The 22,687-nt window shown below is 37.0% G+C and overlaps 1 protein-coding gene across 1 annotated transcript in view; it reads left to right on the forward strand.

The window, feature by feature from the left end:
* Positions 1–5,213: 5,213 nt before the first annotated feature.
* LOC127430426 (BTB/POZ domain-containing protein KCTD16-like) overlaps positions 5,214–22,687 on the forward strand; it is a 125,101-nt gene continuing 107,627 nt past the window's right edge. The window contains exon 1 of the mRNA XM_051680183.1: positions 5,214–6,057. Coding sequence (XP_051536143.1) covers positions 5,214–6,057 — 844 coding nt within the window. The remainder of the gene's footprint in view (positions 6,058–22,687) is intronic.

Consider the following 22,687-nt stretch of genomic DNA (forward strand, 5'->3'; position numbering starts at 1 on the left):
ATTTCAGCTCTGTAGATCCATACAAAGCAAGTGAATGGTGACCAGAACTTTGAAGCTCCAAAAGCACATGAAGGCAGCATAAAATTAATCCATATGACTCCAGCATTTTAATCCATGTCTTCTGAAGCTATATGATAGGTGTAGGTGAGAAAGCCCTTTTTTTTTAATTAAAAATCAAATTCTTTCAATTTCACATTCTGGTGTGGAAGTGACTTTCACTTTCACATTCAGCTACCTACTGGTTAGGGCTGGTCAAAGGTGGAGATTGATAGTAAAAAAAGCACTTATGCGCATATGCATAAATATTAAATATAAAACAATGGCTTGAGATTATGTTGCGTATATACACACAGTACAGTTCTAAACTGCGCATTAACACAATGTCACAGTTTATTGTGAAGAGTATGAAATTAAATAACTCTCAGTGATAAAAACATGAATAGGAGACAATGATTGATGAATGACAATGATATCAAGGCAATCTTTGAATATGCAAGGCAGAGATGAGGCTTTTTGGGAAACTTCTGGAAAATAAAATGTACTTCCTTGAATCATATTCTCTCCATGTTTACTCGACATGGCAAAAGAACATTGCAAAAACATTGTTTCTTAAAATAAGTTGTTTGGGTGCCCCTGACCCTACTGAGTACTGGTCAAAGAATAAGTAGCAATTAAGAGGTCAAACAACCTGAAGACATACAAAAAACCAGAATGACATGGACTTTTACCATCCCTCCTTATTCTTGTTTCCATTAGATTTTTTTGCTTGATGGTTAAAGTACTTTGGGTTAGGGGTTGAACAATAACGATGTGTGCATTTTTAAGTACCACTTAATTAATAAAGTAATAAGCATTCTGTAATGGTATAGTTAGCTTCTTTTTCTTGGCATTGCAAATCATACTGCTAGAAATAAGCTTTTATTCAATGTCAAATAGTTCAAAATCTGGACAAAGTTTGCATGATTATAGCTTATTTGGTGCACAAAAGACAAAGTGTTTGCTTTGCAGTATTACTAAAACAAATAGCTCATTTTATAGTTCAATTAAAAGGGCAACTGACAAATATAGAAGGGAGTCATTTTCAGCTACATTCTGAGAACACCATCTCTGGATATTACTGCATGCTTCATTTAACAAATTTTCATCTTCCTCTTTTTTGTTTAGTCATGCAAGTAATAAAATCTATAATGTATCAATTAAACCCAGTTTATAATCGGAAAGAGTGACCTTTAGCTGACATCCAGAACAACATTACTCAAGGAATACGATATTGGATGTACAGTAGAACATTAAAGTCTTCCAGGTTAATTGCCTCTCCAGGGCTGGGTAATTAAACTCTAGCATGAAAGAGGTGGACGTCTACCTTAAAAGATGACGGCAAAGCTTAGAGGTTTATTATTTTATACATCAATATTTAATACATTCATTTAGCTCTATACTAATGTTATATCAGTGTGTTTTAGAAATCTTGCCTACACTTCTATGGTAAAAAATGGAGACAGGAGGTCAATTGTGTCTGCAAAAAATCTGTGTCCTAATGTCCGACACGCAACTGTAAAATATACAGGCACAAAAATAACATCACATAATGCCTGAAACACTGTCACTGTTTTCTTTTCTTTTTTTTTACAGTGTACATATGTTATCCATAAACCAGAGTTTGCTCTGGTTCTAGTTCTAGTGGAGAGAAGGTAAGGATGCACTGATGAAAAAATTATAAAAAATAATCAAACTAGACAGATACTGTAAAGAAAGATGATCAGATTCCCAAGCCCCAGTCCTTCCATCCATCTTCCCATCCACCTGAATTGTTCTAAGCCAGAATTTGTATCAGCCTCAGTTTATCCTAAAGCATAAAGCTTTGTGTTTTCAAAGAAAATTCTTCTGAGAACACATTTGGGAGTGAAAGGAGTGGGACCCTCCTCTCTGATTAATCCAGCTACCTGCTGAGAGCCCAAGGGGACTCTTCAAATAAAAGAAAAGCTTTTCAAAAATTAAGATTGTGCCAATACTTTCAGAGACATAGTGTACAGTCATGAAATAACAACATAAACTCTGCCAGCCATGAGTTGAGTTTGAGCATTTTTAAAGTAAGACAGTCAGCTGCTACACTCTAGTATCTCTGAAAAAAAGGAGCAGCATACAAGAGGTGAAGGCATGCATGCATTTATGAATACATCACTGGCCTACTTGCAAATTAATGCACTGCTGATCTATCTATCTATCTATCTATCTATCTAGCGTCTGTCCGTTTACCTATCTGTCTGTCTGCCTGTCCGTCTTTCATCTGTCTGTCTGTCTGTTTGCCTGTCTATTATTTATCTGTCTGTCTGTCCTTCCATCTGTCCTCTATCTTACTATCTATCTATCTATGTAAGAAAAAAAAAGCAAGTGTCTAAAATCATTCTCTATGGAACTTACTCAGGGTAGGTGGCATTTTTAATTTCACATGAATGAAAATGAGGCAGTGATTGACATGTGAGTCTGTTCCATGGTTTGTCCTGTTGTATAAATTTGTATCGATCCTTCAGCCCACTGACCAGTACAAGCTAGGAATGCACATCTATCCTTCATGGCCTCTTTTCATAAAAAAACAAACAGTGTTCAAAACAATGTCCTTACCCCAATTCCCTATGATAAGCTTACAAAAAATATTTGTATTTTGAGCTATCGGGTCGGATTTGGCACGAAATTGTATGTAAAAACATAAATTTAGCCATTAAAAGCCATCACAAGTTATTTGGCTCACCCGGAATGACTTAAATCTTTAACATGTGCCTTTAATGATAAAACATAAATATAGCCTACTAAAGTATTTTTCCTTTTTCAAATGTTTCAAAGCCGAATTGTCACTGAATATTATGACCAAGGGCGGAGATTTGGCTTGAACATTGGGTTGTACTTCCTTGGGGGGGGGTTAATCTACGCCCCTGGGTAGGGTTGCATCAGCTGTGCGTAAGTTCTCACGTAAGTTGGGACGTAAAGTTCACACTAAGGGCTTAGTAACTACTAGATAGTTTGTAACTAAGTCAGTGCTTAATTTGGTTGCACCACCTGTTCTTAAAGCAAGACTTCACTAGTAAGTCATAAGCTCTCCGTAAAGTAATGCATAGTCGCATAATATGACGTTTACTTGTATTGATCCAATAAGCAGCCTTCAGATTTGTACACAGAAGTGTTAAAAAGCCGTGAATTTCAGTTTATCTCGCTACGGTTGATGTTCAAACCTTGTTTGCTCACGTAACTGTCAGCTGTAATAAATTATATCCCCATTAAAATACGATACATAATAAAAGTATATTTGATAAACAGTATTTGCCCTGTGTAAATAACAATATATAGGAACTCTATTTAAAATAAATAAGGGGTGATAAATAAATACTAATACAACAGGCTGGAAAAATAGATATTTATTCATTTTAATATCCTAAATGTATTTTGAATGTGTTGAAACTTGACATCAGGCAATGCACCCTGAAAACGGCATCGTTTTAATGGTTTCATGCTGAAGAGCCACTTCAAAGTAATTTTTTTCTCTCTCTCGTAAATGTAAATGTCAACATCATACTGTATGTCAAAATGATTGATGCCTGTCATGCAAAACATGAGATGATTGATGTCATTAAATGAGTCTGCTTTTTTATTCCAACCATTACTCCTGGTCGGAGTCTTCTGTAAATATTTAGTTTATACATAGGGTTACGTCCTACCTAAGTTTAACGGTGCAACGCTGAAATATTTAGTAGTGCGTAAATTGTAACTTGGTGCCCATTTACGCCACAACTAGGTTAAGTTGTAACTTACCTATAGCTGGTGCAACCGCCCCTGATTATGACCCCATGCCACAATAGCTATATTTGGTGAATTTACAAAAAATACCATTGTAACCATATCAAGGCACACAAAAGACTTAAAACGGGACTCCTTAAAGAACCCTTTGTTAAATGAATGTCTTAAGAATCGAGCTAAAGACTGAATGGACTTTCGCTGTCCATGGTGCTGAAACAGTCTGTAGCTTTCTCCACTGCGAACACAATTGCTTTATCCAACACCTGACAATGTCAAAAACATTTTATTTATTTATTTATTTATTTATTTTTCTGGTCAGCAACTAGTCTTAAATTATTTTTTTCTACATGAAAGTAATTGGCAAATGTAGTGTATTAACCAAAACAACATTAAAAAGTGACATTCCAAGCAGTCAGTTTCCTGTAGGCACAAATGTAAAAATCAATATGTTAATTGCATTAGGTATTTCACAGCTGGTTTGCCAATGATATTGCAGACCGATGCGAATAACAGCAACGCCACAGCACCGCGCGCATACTCCTTTAAGATGATGTAATACTTTAAAACCCATTATGTTTTTCCTTTTTTTCCCCACCGCACAGCTGAGGCAACAATCGCTGAGACGGTTATTTTCCCGCGGCACAGCCCTGCTCGCGAGGGGACAGAGAGTGATTTCTGGGTCTTTTTTACTCTCAAAGCCCGCGCGCGCAAAACCGGATTTAAATCGTGCCTCTTTCAGCACAGAACACTGAGAGGAACACTGGATTTTCCTGTAAACAACTGGAATTATCGACCAACCCTATAATCTCTATAACTGAGTTGGTTTTAACTTGCACCTCGGACTCAAATGTTAAAGGATTTCCTTTTGAAACGATCTAATCTGTCTCTTTTGGTCGTCAAAAGTTGGATCCGAAACGCTGCTGAACTGGCTCGGGAACTTTGGACCTGATTTATAGATTTTTTACCTCCCGCCCACAAATGGTCAGTGAGAAAAAACCTTTTGACTGAAAACTGATATCTTTAAGCAAACTTGCAGCTTTTCAGACGACAAGAAAAGCGACCATGCCCATCTTCTCCAGCTGCCGCGCTTTTTGTGGAGCGCCGGATGCTGAGCAACTGATTCTCGCTCGCGAGGTGCGACTCTCTGGCGTGCGCGTGTAGTTCGTTCTCCATCCTCGGATATTTCGCCGTTCGTCCGGTCCTTTTAATATGGATTAAAAAAATAATAATATTCATCTGTGGAGAAGACAATAATTTATAACGCTAATTTAAGGTAACATCCCTATATATTTTGTTGAAATGCTTTTATTTATCAGCTATTTTTGTGCATATTAGATCGGCTGTATTTACTACACCTTTACCGAAGCTCGAGAGCGAACTTTTCCAACGTGTTTCAGTGTGGATAGGACGATTTCCAAGCACCTATGACTGAAACAATGGCGTTAAGTGGAAACTCAAGAGCTCAGCCGACGGGCAAAGATCAAGGCTCTGCCCACAACAGTTTTCCGGACGTTATTGAACTCAATGTCGGGGGACAGGTGTATTATACTCGCCACATCACGTTAATCAGCCACCCGGGCTCCCTTCTGGGAAAAATATTCTCTCCTAAACATAATGCCTCAAATGATCTCGCCAGAGACCCCAAAGGCCGTTACTTCATCGACCGAGATGGGTTTTTATTCAGATATGTTTTAGACTACCTCAGAGACAAACAAGTCGTCCTCCCCGACCATTTCCCGGAGAAGGGGAGACTGAGGAAAGAAGCGGAGTACTTTCAATTACCCGACTTGGCTAAACTCTTGACCCCTGACGACTTGAAGCCCAGTCCCGACGAATACATCCACAGTGATTACGAGGACGGGTCTCAAGGAAGCGACCAGCGAATGTGCCCCCCGGCGTCGCTCGTTCCCGCCGACAGAAAGAGCGGGTTCATAACCGTCGGATATCGCGGGTCTTGCACAATGGGCAGGGAGAGTCAAACCGACGCCAAATTTCGGAGGGTGCCGAGGATTATGATATGTGGGAGGATTGCTTTGGCCAAAGAAGTTTTTGGCGAGACCTTGAATGAGAGCAGGGACCCAGATAGGACCCCTGACAGGTACACGTCCCGCTTTTACCTCAAGTTCAAACACCTGGAGCGCTCTTTTGATATGCTCTCGGAATGTGGCTTCCAGATGGTGGCGTGTAACTCGTCAGTGACGGCCTCGTTCGTCAACCAGCACACTGACGACAAGATATGGTCAAGTTACACTGAGTACGTCTTTTACCGTAAGTTTCTACTCTAATATTTAGTCAATACTTACATTTCGTGAGCTATTTCCATGCTCTGCCTCTTCTGCTGAGCATTTCTTCTTTTTTGGCGCGCTTTCACATCTGCGTTATCCTTGTATCACCACTAGACGGCGCACTCGGTTTTCAGTTTTCTGCTTTCTCATTTTGTATGTAAATTGTTTATCAATGTCTAAGAAATATTGCTTACTCTATACAACATCTTATATAAATGCACAGTAGACATTTGTGTTTTGCAGTAAAATCGTTTTTAAAGGAATATTTCACCCCAAAATGAAAATTCTCTCATCATTTACACACCCTCATGCCATCCCAAATGTGTCTGACTTTATTTCTTCTGTTGAACACAAATGAAGATTTTTAGAAGAATTTTTTCAGAAGAATATAGTTACTGAAACTCTGAAGTTAGAGGCAGCATAAAAGTAGGCCTAATACATACGACAGTCGTTAAATCCATATCTTCAGAAGTGGTATGATGGGTGAGAAACCGATTAATATTCAAGTCCCTTTTTACTATAAATTCTCATCCTTGCCCAGTAGGTTGCAATATGCACGGAGAATGCGAATTGCCAAAAACAGAAGAAGAAGAAGGTCTAATCACCATTCACTTGCATTGTGTGGACCTACAGAGTTGAGATATTCCTCTTAAAATCTTAATTTGTGTTCTGCAGAAGAAAGAAAGTCATTCACATCTGGGATGGGATGATGGTGAGTAAATAATGAGCGAATTGTCATTTTTGGGTGAACTTTCCCTTTAATATCACTTTTCTGACTCAGTACCTGTGGTAACATACCCAGACATTGAAAGACTTTATGAAAGACTTTCTTACCTGGTAAGTAATGCTTTCTCAAAGAGAGAAGCCCCCTCCCCCTTCTTCTGTCTATCTCAGCGAGCATCTCAATGGAGTGGCAGATGATGATGGCTTTCTGTAATGGCTCTCATAACATTTTATGATGTAACAAAACACCACCCACTTCAGGCCGGTAGTGGCTAATGTGCTGCTAAACCAGCAGTGGCCCTGCCACAAGGCACAATGGAGGAAGCACATTGGATTTTATACTGAGCCCATTAAAGATATTATAGCTGCCATATTCAAAACGTTTACAGATTTTCACAAGACAGTCATTTAAATTGTCTGTTTTTTATTCTTTTTTTTAACATTTTATTGCCTTACTATATCACTCTGTAATATTACAGCAATTTTGTAAGTGCGTATATGTTGTCTTGGTGGACATTATAACTAATAAAGCCAAATAGTCTGAATAAATAGCTTTTTCTTTAGTGCATCTCAATCAGAAATCCTACAGTTTTATCTGGACTCTAGCAGGGTTAACAAATGCATAGATGTTTCATGGATCTCCCATGAGAATCAAATGGTGTGCTAGGTACTGGGCTGAATGCGTAGTGCTCTAGCTATGGCGGGGTTTCCACTCCATGTTTTAGGGCTTTTGTATGTGAAACACTTTGGAGCAAAAGAGAAAAGTCTCTTAATTTTCGTCCCTTTTATTTATTATTATTAATTTTTTTACATATGTACATGTTAACATTTTAATTAATTAATGGATCCATGCTACACAAGGCCAGCTTCACCAATGCAATTGCAAGGTCTGCATAACTGGGGACCCTTACAGTATGGGGTAATAATGTTGTCATAAGGAGAACCTGCTATTAACTCTCAGAGACCCAAGCAGTAATATAGATGGAAAATATTCTCCTCCTTGAACATGTTTATTTATTTCTTTTCTTTTTTTTAGGAAGCCATTGGTTATAAAAAATGGGTAACATTACAATAAGGTTCCATTTGTTAACAGTAGGTAATAACATTAGTAAAATTAGTAAAATTCAGTGCTGTATTAGTTAACATTGGTTAATGCACTATGAACTATCATGACCTAGTGAATTATTACTGTATTGTTATTAACTAACCTTAATAAAGATGAATAAATACTGTTGTTCATTGTTCATTGTTAGTTCATGATACCTAATGCATTAACTAATGTTAACAAATGGAACCTTATTATAAAGTTCTACCAACTTTTTATTTTTTAATGAATATTTTGTTTTGGGTTGAATTTTGGAAAAACAGCAACATTGCAATGCTTGGAATTGCTCGAACAAATTACACCACTGTTTTTGTTTTAGACAGTTACTGGAAGTTCTGAATTCACTATTGCAAACTAATGACAACTACTGATATAAAAAATATACTGTATTTGCTATAATTAAAATAATACAAAATACCCATCTCTATGTAACATAGTATATTTAATATACCATGAATACCATAAAATATTTATTTTTTTATTTTTTTATGACAGAACAGTACAGAAAACAGCTGAAAATAATTGGGAATAGTTTGATTTACTAAAAAGGCTTCATTGTGAGAATAATAGAAAAAGTTTGACCACTATTGCCCAGCGCAGAATGTTTGCTACACTTAAAAGTCTTAAAATTATGAAAGTTTATATTTTCTGGGGATGTAATAATTCTTCAGTCGTTAAACATGTTGGAAATATTACAAGTTAAATACTTACTTGGAAAACTGCAAAAAAGACAAAAAGAAATCAAGCCAAAACAGTTGTTGTGATACAGTTTCAGCTATTGATCTAGTTTTTGCCCATATTTAATGAACATTAGATATTATTTAATTGCTTTAAACAAACATTGCAGTTCTGCTATGCTGGTACACTGAGGGAGATTCTGAGCCTATTAAACACAAAACAATTAATTAATTTTCTTTTTAAGGTAACATACAAAATATCAAACCATTGTTTTTGGTCAACATAAAGTGAAATAATGGATTATATCCAACTTGCCCAGTTGACATATAGGAAAAATGCCCTTGTCCTGAGAACAAATTCCAATCTTGGTTAAAATCTACCCTCATTATATATTTGACCCTTGCCTGAATACAGTAATCCAGGTGATTTAATTGTGCTCACTTGTTTACTCAACATAAAATATAATGATATTGGAAGTTACGTTTGGAGAATAGAATTCACAAAAAAAATAATAAAAAACAAATAATAATAATTTATGACAGCTTTGAACAATGTGTTTGATACAACAAAACCACTGACAGAGATCTTACCCTGAGATAATGCCTTTATTACAACTAGCCCGTTCTCACCTATATGTTTAAATATTATAAAAGAAACAGAAGGACTATCCTTAAATTAGTGCAATTTTTCTGAACTTTCATTTTGTTTATAGAGTCAAAAGAGTACTAATGTCATTCCATTCAATCAATTCACCCTCCAGCCCAAGCTTTTGAAAACCGCATGCACCAAGGAGTTTAGAAAAGTTTTAGGAAGTGTTTCCAAAGTTTCTAAAGTTGGAACCCAGCCTCCTACACACTCCACCAAGCCTGTTGAGATTGCTTTGCCTCTAGCAGAGTGCACCAGTTGCTATTTATAGGCTTCAAAGTTCTGATGCAAAGTCTACCCAGAGTGCAGTCCCTAGCAGGCATATTTATTTACCAATCTGTTGCATGGTTAGAGTGATTGACAATTAATCATTGGCTGTGACAGGCCGAGGACTTTCTGCAGTCTGCCTACAGTGTCATGAATCACGTCATCAGAACTTGCAGTGACAATTTCACCTTGTCCTACCCTTAAAAAACAAGTAGTTTCATCCTCCAAGACTGATCAGAAAAATATCAGGAAACATTTAGGGCCTATTTACACTTAATCACATGCATATTGATTGATCGGATTGATATTTGATTGGGTATGCACTTTCCATTTACACTTGGCCATATAAATGTATGTCAGAAAAACGGATATAAATCTGATCTCCTGTTTATTGACTGTTATATGCAAATATAACAGAGTTTACTTTCATGATGTTAATAATTCCAGACAGCAAAAAATGCAACTAATATTTCTTTGACAATTCTGAAACATCTGATCAGTAAAAATGCATGAAGTGATCAAGTGTAAATAGACACTGATCATTCCAGTAAATGTATCTTATATTATTGATGTGTTAAAGACTATCATTTATATTAAAATGACCAGGTTTGTTTCATGGATATTGCAAGAGGGTAATGTCAGATACATGAAACAAAACACTGTCAGCTCTTAAACTCAATTATACTTCGGTCAGGCAAGAACGCTGTCTGGGTACAGGAAGTGTGATGGAAATTTCGTCATCAGCAATGTGCTCGAGCACTGAATGCGTGCTGCATGATTTTTTTAACTGCCCGCACTCAGAACGCACAGTATGCACATGTGCCTGGAATTATTTGCAATAATTAATGGGTCCACACAGTGGCAACACTCACAATTGAGCCGTTTCTGTCACAAAGAAGCTCTAGAAGATACTTTGGGCTTTTGCTTGAGCAAACAACAAAGATGCAGATACATAGTAGCAACACATACTATATATTTAGGCCTACCCCTAAAATTCCAGTTTGTAGGTCACACTCCACTATAGCATAGATGAACAGGTAGCTAGTGAATGGAGCGGCAGTAGGTGGTTGGTTAAAAAAAAAAGCAAGGGTGGATGGAGTGGTATTGTCCTGCTTAAACCGATTTGTCTAGCTAGGGGATGAGCCATGACAGCTTTGACACTCCACTTGTTAGATGCAGCTGCTCCCCTGCTCACTCCATCAGGGGACCTAGTTCTGAGTCTAGCATCTGCATTATTCATACCAGAGAGAGAGAGAGAGAGAGAGAGAGAGAGAGAGAGAGAGAGAGAGAGAGAAAGAGAGAGATTGTTAAGAAAACCATCAGAAGGCAGAGAGTAAGACTAGAGCTGCAGATTAGCAATAAGGATCTTGCAGACTCAAACAACTGAGAGATGCTGTTCTCGTAATAACTAAACACGTAGAAAAGTGGTTCTGCTCCAGCTGGTTTTGCTTTAGGACTCAGGTTTTACATTGGACATCAAGTGGTGACCAAAATTTTTTCATAATAATAACAACATCTGTAATAAAAAGTACTACATAATAATAACAACAACCAAAAATGTCCTAAAAATCAAACATTTAACTGTATTATTTCTATATTTATAATATAATATAATAATATTCGATTTTAATTGTAAATCATATGTCCTGCTGCAGTGAACATTTATTCAGTGAGTAGTCAATCGTCCAACCAAATGTCTCGCTCTAAACGTAGCATGCACGTATATAATGCTTCCAGTCAAGTCCGATGTAGGATAGTCCTACTTGATTTCCTGATCTCTGACCATGTAGCATTATGTTGTTCTGATGCAAAACCGTGCATGATGGGAGTTTTATTGAACTCAGCTCCAGCCCTTGAGGAATCAGTCTCTCAGAGACTCGCCCGGTAGTCTGACCCCCAGGTCTGCTTTCAGCACGATTGCCCTGTCTACATTTTTGCTGAGGAGTTGGCCGAGGCGGCCTCTGGGCTCCAAACTTATTTTTGTGGCAGGTCTGGGCAAGCCCATCTGTCCAGAGGAGCTGAGTTTGTTTTTTCATTTTCCCTTTTGGGATTTGGTGGACTACCTATGCTGGTTGGCACACAGCCCATCCAGTTCCCTTTGGCTGTTGATGAGTCTGTCCAGTTCCCTGTGGTCATCAAGTCTGTCCTCGCTCCCATCCTGGAGTTGCCTGCCCAGTTCCCTGAGACTGTCAATGAGCCTGTCCAGTTCCCTGTGGCTGTCAACGAGTCCATCCAGTTCCCTGAGCCTGTCCAGTTCCCTGTGGCTGTCGACAAGTCTGTCCAGTTCTCTGAGGCTGTTGACGAGCCTGTTCTGTTCCCTGTGACTGTCACCAAGCCTGTTCAAGCCCCCGTGTCCAGTCAAGTCTTCTCGTCAAGTCCAGCTGGCCCATCAAATCAAGTCATCAAGCCAAGTCAAGCTGCCAAGCCAAGACATTACACCAAGCCAAACCATCACACCTAATCAAGTCACCATGCCAAGTCAAACCGCCAGCCACGTCTAGCCAAGCCATCATGCCTAGTTGTACCGAAACACCCAGTCAAGCTGAAATGCCTAGTCAAGCCACCTGGTCTAGTCAAGCCATCTCAACTAGTCCAGCAGTCAAGTCCAGTAGCCAAGTCAGGTCCAGCAGCCAAGCCAAGTCCAGTAGCCAAACCCCATCAAACTGCTATACCCTGGTCCACCCTGTTGGTGTCACCTTGGTCCATCCCACCTGCGCTACCCTGGTACGTCCTGCCGGCACCATTCTGGTCCGTCCCACCGGTTCTACCTTAGACCTTACCTTAATTCTGTCTGTTTTGTTTGGACTTGTGTATTTTATTGTCTGGTCTGTGTTTATGTAGTGCTGTCCACCTGTTTCCCCCATCCTCCCTTCCCGTTGTCTGGTCTTTTGTCTAGTTTTGTTCTGATCGTGGGATGCCTGGGAGTCGTTCCTTTGGTGGGGGGGGGGGGACTGTCATGATCCTGCCTCTTTCATCCTGTTTATTCTTGTGTTGGCAGGATTGTGACAGTTTCCTCCGCCCATCTCTTGTCCCATGTGCTGTTGTTTCTCTCTATCCCTCGTGTTTCTCACAGGTGCTACTCAGCAGCGCAATCAGCGTTGCTCATGATTATGGGCAGCACCTGTATCCTATCTCCCATTCCTCTATTTATTCTCTCCTTTGTCTCATCTTCCCAGTCTGATCATTGTGTTTTCTTCCCAGTCTAGTCATGTTGGTCCTGTGTATTCCAGTTACCCCCAGTCGGTTTGTTTCGTATTGTTCCTGTGAATTCCAGTTACCCTCAGTTGGTTTGTTTTCAGTTTTATTGTTGTCTTGTTTTATTTGTACTCCCTTGTGAGTGTTTTGTTTGTAAGTTGTTTTGTTTATTTTTTTCAATAAAACTACATCATTGTTATTTCTGCATCTTGGGTCCTTCCTCAAAACCGTAACATTATATTACAGTTTTCAAAGAAGGAAGTTGAAAATTCTGGCTTTCTTAGTTGAATGTATCGCATCATAAGAGACAGTAGGTGCTTTAACACGTAGGCCTACAGCTTATTCCGGAAAATGAATCCCATTTTTCCATATAGAGGTCGTGTACAGGACCCATTGTGAAATACAGGTAAATCAGCTCTGGTAATTTCCCGGAATAACAGTAACATTACCAGAAAAGTTAAAATTTGATGCCCTGTGTGAACAAAGTCGTAAGATTAATGGTTTGAGTACGTACAAGTTCAGGATGCGCTGACGTAAGAGTCTGCTTTAGGCCATTCGCAAAGTTCTGATGGAGAGAATGCAATTACTAAGCCGTTTAACGCCTGTAATTCGTGAGTTCGAAAATAATGTCGTCAAATCGGACAGATAGTGAAACTAAAGCACCTCTCTATATGTACCAGGAATTTAACGGGTGTCAAGAGTGAAAGTAGCTAGTGTCTGTGGACAGAACATTGTATTAACAGTTGCAAAGCTTATTACAGATCAGGAACTAATGGCCAGACTGTAAAATCATCTTGAATTGAAGTATTCTATACTGAGGCTTGCTGTGAAATAGGCCTTGAAATCAAAGATGAGTCTGATAGAAAAAGCAATTACACCCCCTGTAAGTTTTCCACACCTATGCATCCTGATGTGTTCAGGGCAACGAGTTAAGCCATGCTCAGCAATTAGACCAATGTTGACTGAATTACAGAGTAAAGAACATTGCATTTGTATCAAGGAAAAAATCTGATATAGATAGAAAAATTGGACCCAGTGTTATTTTTACTGATTTATTCAAGGGTTTTATAATGTAGATGGCTCTGTATCCAGGATAGGCTCAATTCTAAGAGGGAATTCTTCAACAACATTATCATTCAAGACCCAATACCCATTGTTTCCCTTGTGTGTTCTTTCATTATTATACTATGGGCTATATAATTGTGAGTGCGCAAAGAGCAGCACTTATCCAATTTTTGTGAGTGCGCTAATTCTAAGTGAAAATTTTGTGACACTGCAAAGCGTGGCCATGGGTGGCAGTGTTTGGGCTATCTGTGGGTGTATGCAAGCAAACTGTGGGTGTATTGTATGTTAATGAGTGCAATTTGCTATTTTCCTGAGAAATAGGTAACTGGTTAAGATGTTTCAAAAGCAGGTCTGTTTTCAGCTCAAAGTCTAAATTCAGTTCCGACATTTGCAGTTTGGAGATTCCACCAGCAGGTGGTAATAAAGTTCATGTCCAAACTCTGAAAATATAGTGGAGCATCAAATTATATCCCTGACAATCACTGTTGTAGCCATTTTATGAAACAAAAGTTATGAGATTTGTGTTAAACTATCTATAGGTTATGGTTTATTTTTCAATGATTAGTATTATTATGTTTATATTTACAAATCTATTTATTACTATTTTTCCACCTGTTGTCACAGAATGACTTTTAAGTCAATGCAAAAGGGGCCAGTGGAAGAAGAGGGTAAAATATTTGGAATTGGTATGATTTGTTTGACCACTTCATTATTTTTATTATATTTTTGCTTCGTTTGAAGTGTAATTTGAATTTAGAAATATTTTTGGTTTAATTTTTTTCAAGTATCAACAAATGAATTTAATTGTTCAAAATCAACTGATAGAAGTGAAGTGCATGCTGATACAATCACTGTTAATACTAGCCATAATTTTTGTGTCAGTAGATGAAAATGATTCATAATACTTACATTCTCTAAAATTTAACGAAGCGTAAATCCAAATTCTCATTCAAAAGAATCACATTTTCTTTGCATATAAAAGGAGTGTGTCACTGTCATAGAAATATTTATATTCGTCTAATTCAGTGCTTACACTCCACTACCAACTTCTTATAAATGTGCTATAAATGTCTTTGTTTATATTGCTGGTGGTAGACAGGGAATGAACTATATAATAGGACGCAGATGGTGCAATAACCGGAGAAGAACGTCAGAATTAAATTGTACTTGACCCAGCCCATTAGCACGTCACGCATGATTTTTTGCCAAACCCACTTGCGCCGAGACTTAGCGTATGCTTGCACGAAAATACCAAAACTTCATGGCCATGTCCATTGACTTTGCACTTATGACTTAAAGCATAGCGCAAGAGCTCTTAAAATACTGCCCTGTTTTTAATCTCAGATCAGTTCGGATAATGCATGCAAATTATGTAAATAGTTTTCGAGAAATAGAGAACACAATGCAGCATACTCTATATTGGGGAATTATCTCACTTATGCTTTGCAGCTGCAGTAAGTGATGTTGTGCATCAAAGGCATATTTCAGAATAACTTATGAAAGCTGGCCTGTGCCCTTCCGTTTTCTCTTAACTGCGTTGTCAGACCTTTTTGAACCTTTCAAACCTTTTTTATTTTTTATTTGTAAAGAAGGTATTGCTGACATATGTGCTGCACTAAGAGTGCAGGAATGTCAACCACTCGAGCTGCATTGCAATTGTGATAAAACTGCCCCATTCATGCTAACATGAAGGTCAAGCAGAGAAAGTTTAGGACAGAAATGACTTGAAGACTGCCAGCTTCACAATGAAGAAATTTGAGTCTTCAAATCCCTTCCCATCAAAGCTTGTCATGTCTCTCATTAGGCCACTGGAAACTGTTCTTAATTTGATAAACTTCAGCACTGATTAACATGCCTGGGAGGTAGAGAGATAATTGTGAAGTCTGTCTCCATCACAAAGTAAGTGGAGGTCTGTGGCTTAATATGCAAGACAGTACACTAGGGTCTGTGTGAGGTAGCTAACAAGTGCCAACAATGATCAAAATCCATCACCCCTGAATCTTATTTCATCCAATTAGGTAAAGTTCTGGTCTGATATGCCCGTGCCAAGCTGCTACTTAATCAATGGGCTGTTCTTTTGATGTGTCTGGAATGCTGGCACTTGATCCAAAGTCATTAATGTGGAGAATGATGGAAACATTAGCTTCACTTCACCAACTAAAATAAATAGGGCAGAGTTTACTTCCATTTTAACAATTTAAATATTCCAAACATATCAAGACATATGTGCAAGGGTAGGGTTGCACCAACTGTGCATAAGGTCTCACTTAAGTTATGACGTAAAGTTCACACTAAGGGCTTAGTAACTACTAGTTAGTTTGTAATTAAGTCAGTGCTTAATTTGGTTGCACCACCTGTTCTTAAGGCAAGACTTAGATAGTCATAAGCTCACCGCAAATTAATGCATAGTCGCATATGACGTTTGCTTGTATTGATCCAATAAGCAGCCTTCAAATATGTACACAGAAGTGTTAAAAAGCCGTGAATTTCAGTTTGATATTGTTACGACTAATGTTCAAACCTTGTTTGCTCACGTAACTCTCAACTGTAATAAATTATATACACAAACAAGATTTCATTAATGGTATATTTAGCCTATGTAAATAACAATATTCAATAACTGTATTTAAAATGTATAAGGGGCAATAAATAAATACTAATACAACAGGCTGGAAAAATAGACATTTATTCATTTTAATATCTTATATATTTTGTATATGTTGAAACTTGACACCGGGCGGCAGACACAGGAATGTGCACCGGTTTCATGCTGAAGAAGTAAATTTTTTTACATAATGTTTTCTCCTCTAAATGTGAACGAGTGTAAATGCAAATATCATCAGATATGTCGAAAGAACTGATGCCTGTCAACCAAAACATAAGCTCATTGACATCATTAAATGAGTCTGCTTTTTTATTCCATCCGTTACTCTTGGTCGGAGGCTTCCGTAAATATTTAGTTTGTACGTAGGGATATGTTCTGCCTGCGTTTAATGGTGCAATGCTCACATAGTTAGTAGTGCGTAAATTGTGACTTAGTGCCCATTTACGCCACAACTAGGCTAAGTTGTAACTTATGTATAGCTAGTGCAACCGGCCCCTGGACATTGTCTTTAAAGGATAGATCACCCAAAAATGAAAATTCTGACATCATTTACTCACCCTCGTTTTGTTTCAAACATGACTTTCTGTCTTCCTTGGAACACAAAAGGAGATGATAGGCAGAATGTTAGTCTCTGTTACCAAACAAAACCAAACCAACCAGCTCTGAGGTAAATTGCATCATTACAAACTTTGATTTGAAGTAAAAAATTATTTGAAAATCAGTCAAAAAGACTAAGGTGCAAGACTGTGTACTTAAAGGAATATTTCGGGTTCAATAAAAGTTTAGCTCAATTGACAACATTTGTGGCATAATGTTGATTACCACAAAAATTTATTTTGTCTTATCCCTCTTTTTCTTAAAAAAATAAAATAAAAAAAATACATAAATCTGGGTTACAGTGAGGCACTATAATGAATGTGAATGGGAGCCAATCCGTAAACGTTCAAATACCCACTCTCTCAAAAGTACAGCCACAAGACATAAACAATATGCATGTCAACATGATTTTACTGCAATAAAATCTGTTAAAAAAACTACCATTTAAACAACATTTTACTTCTCAAATAATTCTCAAGTTTTAACAGAAGAATTAATGTAAATCCTTTTATAAAATGATAAGCTTCACTTTTCTGCATTTAAACCCTCCAAAAATTGGCTCCATTCACTTTCATTGTAAGTGCTTCACTGTAACCTCGATTTTTGCTTTTTTAAAGAAAAGGAGGGACAAGTCAAAATAATTTTGTGATAATCAACAAAATACCACAATTGCTGTTGATCAAGCTTAACTTGTATTGAACCTGGAATATTCCTTTCATCTTTCATGAGGAAATTAACTACAATCCCATGAAGCATTGTGAATGACATAATCAAATGAAAAACTATGAAAAAATATAAAACTGTTGATTTTAAGTTGTTCATTTTAAGTATAGAAACAACATAATTTAAGTTTATTACAAAATATTGAGATATATGAAATATATAAGTATTTTGAGAGTGTAGAGTGACTCGATTACATCATTTGCAGTCTGATTGGTGGATCTCTGTTTAGGATTATGGGTAGTGTAGTTCTTCACCAGAAATTCCACTATTAAACATGATTTAAAAAGAAAAAAAAAGCATGTATCGGTTAACAACCTCAGAGCTCATGGTAAGTCTGTCTCGAAAGGTTTATAAATTATTATTAAAAATCAGTTTGCCTTTGGTGAAAATATATGTGATTTTTGTTCCGGATCCAGAATGTTGTGCTCTATATAAAGTAGACAGGTAATTATGTCAAGAATAGGGACACAGACCTGCGTGGCCAGCAAAAGCACCACAGTTCAACGTGTTAAAAAAACATGCTAACTGCAAGTCCACATCTCACATAACACACCACAGTCTGCTCCATGACGCTACTCTCTCTAAAACACCTGAGCTATCCATTCCCAATTCTGTCTGTGCTATTTTTAGATGCTCATTTCATCTTTTTAGCTTTAATACCAGGTGCTTCCACAGCCCATTTACTAGTCGAACATCTCCTGTCCTAAAAACTGATGGATAGACTTGCGTGGGCCTGTTTTATGCTGCTCTTGTTTTTCTGAGCCCTAGTTTTCTCAGCTCTCTGGCATCTCTTGATTTCCACCCCCATATCCATCCAGGCATGCGTCTGCTTCTTACTGAACCACTTCACAGAGCCAACTGTTGTCTTAAGCTTGTGAATTCAGAGTAAGTGCTCTTGGCACTGTACGAGTTTGCTGCTCACACAAGGCTTTTTTTCTAATACAGTTGATTGGTGTGAATAAAATAGTGACCAAACACCTTAAAGAGGTGACTATGGCACATTTATCTGAATAAAATTATCTTTAAAAAAATTATCAGCTCCTCACATTCTTGCTGTCTGAAGCATTAAGGCGAGAGAGCATTTCTATTGATTTGTAAGTTCATCTCAGCTTTGCAGGGCTGGAGTTGTTTCTCTCTTGGCACTCATTACACCGCCTCACTGGTTTATTATATTCAGCTCACAGTAAGAGGCTGTTGGTCTGTTGTACTCAAGCAGTCAAAAGCCATAACAGTATTAATAAATAACACCAATACACTCAGATGTGCATAACTAATAATGTAAATTACAAGAAACATAGTTAGCTAAATGAATGTTCCCTAAAGTCAACGTGAAATAGCATTCACAAACACTTTTTCAGGACTCAACATTAAGGATTTTTATGCTGGTCCCATTGAGCCACTAGTTCAGATTTTTACTTGTCCTGCCAACATTTTTACTGGCTCAGACAAAATAAAAAAAAAAAAAAAAAAAAAAAAAAAAAAATTATATATATATGTATATGTATATACTGTATATATTTTTGCATTTTTGCCAGAGAAAATATTTTCATTAATTAACAAATAAATAAATAAAAAACCTTTTAATTATTTGCAATACTAGCTGGGAATTTTACTGTTAAAATGTAGCTCCATGACAGCTATAAATTCATAAACACACATTTGCTGGAAATTATGGTACCCTCATCCCACCACTTAATGAAAAAATGACATAAAAAAATTCCGACTTTTTATCTCACAATTCTGACTTTATTTCTTGCAATTATGAGCTATTAAGTCACAATTGAGAGAAATAGTTATAATTTTTAGTTTAAATTTCACAATTTCGACCGTTTCTTGCAATTTAGTTTATATCACCAATTGTGACTTTATATAGCAATTTTGACTATTTCTCGCAAATGTGTGAAAAAATTTCGCAATTGTGTCACAGTTATCTCTTTTATTTTTTATTTCACTGTGGGATCTGGCTTCCATAGGAAATCGATGGTATAAGATACAAAATATTTCTGATTGGTTTAAAAGTTTTCAAATGATTCATACCGGGCTTCAGGAAATGCCAACATATTGTTTTCACCATTAATAATTGATTCATACATTTTATAATTAATAATAAAAAATAAAATAAAAATAGGTTGAACCCAATAAACCCAAAATAACACACGCAAAAGTAGAAATGATTAATAAATGTACTGGTTTTAACAGCATAAATAAATATGATCTTTTTTAGTGTCTTTAATCAGACTTTTATCTTAGACTTTTAGAGTTTATTATTTAGTGTTGTATTTTTCAAGTATAGAATGGTTTGAGACTTTGTTTTATGTTTAGTGTGGGTAAGCACTATTGGGGTTTGACGAGTTAGACCGACTTCAGAAGATCGAAAAAAAAACGTTTTTTATTCAGAGTCATAAGTGCACAACACCTCTTAGATCAATAAATAAAGGTCACTGAAGGATCAAATGTGCTGGGTAAAAGTTGTTGTACCAAAGAAGCAGGCACCTCATGTGTTTAAGGTCACCTTCTGTGGCTTATACCTTCTGTGGTCCAATCTTTGTTTGCTCATTTACTCATTTAGACCAGTTTGAGGTTATAGCCTACAGTGTTTCTCATCTCAAATCACAAATGAGATCTCTTTAATGTCTCAGTTGTTCCTCCTAGAGAGAAGTAAGATTAAATGGAGATCAAAATCTGATTTTTCTCCTGAAAAAATAAATAAATAAAAAGACCCAAGTCAAGTCTATATTTGTATAGTGCTTTTAACAACACACATAATTTCAAAGCAGCTTTACAGAAAATCATGCATTAACAAAAAATGTAATTTAATATCTATAAAGTGATCATTGTGTAGTTTGATTAAATATGATTGTAAATTGTGTATAAAAATTAATAATTAAATAATTGTATTGAGAACCCCTGGGAGTAAGCTGAAGGTGACTGTGGCAAGCATACAAAACTCCATAAGATGTTGTTTAATGGAGAAAAATAACTTTGGGAGAAACCAGGCTTACTGTGGGGGCCAGTTCCCCTCTGGCTAACATTATGAATATAATGCCAATATTAGTTATTTATGTGCAGTGTAAATCATGGTTTAAAATGATTAAACTAAGTAAGTGTTAAGGGCCAGTGTTTAAACAAAGATTTTGTAAGAACTGTAAGATTAATGACTAATGTCTTTGAAGTTCATCCTGGACTAACTGCAGAAGTTCACATAGATGCATTGTCCTTTGTTAGTTGACTGATAAAGGCTTTTGTTAGCAGTTAATTGATAGTCTATGTATTCCATTTTAAGAGTGTAGTTCATCAATAGACAAAGGTGATGCAGGCAGAGATCAGTGAGTTGCATCGGAGTTCAACCGGCAGGTCATTTCGGTGAGGTCTATCCTAAGTCCAAGGTTCGGGCAGTGGCATATGAACCATCCCATGTCTTATGGTTGGAGTTGGCATCAGTTCATCCCCTGAAGTCCATCGTAATAGACTGAAGTGATGTCTGGCTGGCACTGACTGCATATAGTCATCATCTCTCGTAGAGACACGTAGCAGTGGAGTCCGACACCAAGCACGAACGGACTCAGTAATCTCACGTCTCCTCTAGAATTTCAAGAGATCACAAACATATCTTAAATTCTCCCAAGAACTAATGATGTGACATATGCTGTCCACATAAATTTTAGAGCACTGTACTCTTACTGTATGTCAGCAATTGTCTTGCTTTTTTTCAATTTTTATTTCTCTAAAAAACACAGATTGATTGTACTGTGACAGACAATTCTGCAACAGTAGATCAAAATTTTTGCTACCGAAATCGGTTTGTGCTTACAGAAATTGTAATCACTGCCCCCAGTGGCCAGAGCTGGAAGCTGAAATGTCCACAGAGAGTGCTGAGTAGTAACTGATTACCAGGGATCGAGTTGAGAGGGGATACGAGGGTATGCCATCCCCCTATTTGTAAGACATACCAAAAAGCATCCCCCTTGTAAAACCACCATCCCCCCCTCACCATTCCCTTTAGATAAATTGTGTCATGTGTTACTTAGAACTAATCATGCAAGTGAAATATTTAATTCTCTACATTTGATAAATAACAGACTTTAAATAACTGCGATTAGAATAAGATTGACACATTTGGGGTTGCCAGATTTCAAGAGTTGAAATCCCCCCAATCAGATCTTTACACTTACACAGTTAGGAAATATTTTGCCAGTGTGACACTTTAGTTGTGCAATCTGGCATCCATGACAATGCAAGCTCTCTATCCACCACAGAAAGGTTCTGGTTTACTGAAAGCACCGGTGAAAAGGTGTGTCAGAGTTTAGCGATGGGTTGAATTCAAAAGTTTTCAAACGTTTCGTGGACTTTCTTCTTTTTTTAAAAGATGTTGCTATGACAAGTGTACAGTTACAACATGTAGCCTACATTTTTTTTAACTCAAACAATTTTCAGGGTTTTGCCTATGAAACGCTTTTGTGTGTAGAACAACTTTTTGCACCACTTTTTAAGCATCCTTCATAGAAACAACCCAAACTTCCCTTATAGTTGATTATGGTGAGTGAACGATCTAGAGCAACTTTTTTTCATAACGTGGATTCTTTTCACAAATGAATCATAAAAATACAATAACAGAGGGTAACAGATGCATATTATGGCCATGTGAAGGGTCAATGACTTGACGGTAATTTTTTTTGTTCAAATCTATTAAATAATATTAATAATAAAGAAAAATGCAATTCACACAAAACGTTTGCTTGAATACACCTTTTCTATGATGAGCATATTTTCCATTTCTGAGTTTAAAGTCATTTTAATATTTTTTCTGGGACTTTAAGTAAAAATGTTCAAAAGTCAAAATCTCATTAAAAGCTAAAATTCTTGAAAAAAGAAATGTTGACATGAATAGTGCAGAATAATCTTTTATTGTTATTTTATAATGTTTATATGTTATTTTATATTATAAGTCACATGGTGTAACCAACATGAAGGTAGCCATTCAATGTTTATGCTGACCATAAAAAACATAAA

Source organism: Myxocyprinus asiaticus, chromosome 40 (genome assembly GCF_019703515.2).
Source record: "Myxocyprinus asiaticus isolate MX2 ecotype Aquarium Trade chromosome 40, UBuf_Myxa_2, whole genome shotgun sequence".
Lineage (NCBI taxonomy): Eukaryota > Metazoa > Chordata > Actinopteri > Cypriniformes > Catostomidae > Myxocyprinus > Myxocyprinus asiaticus.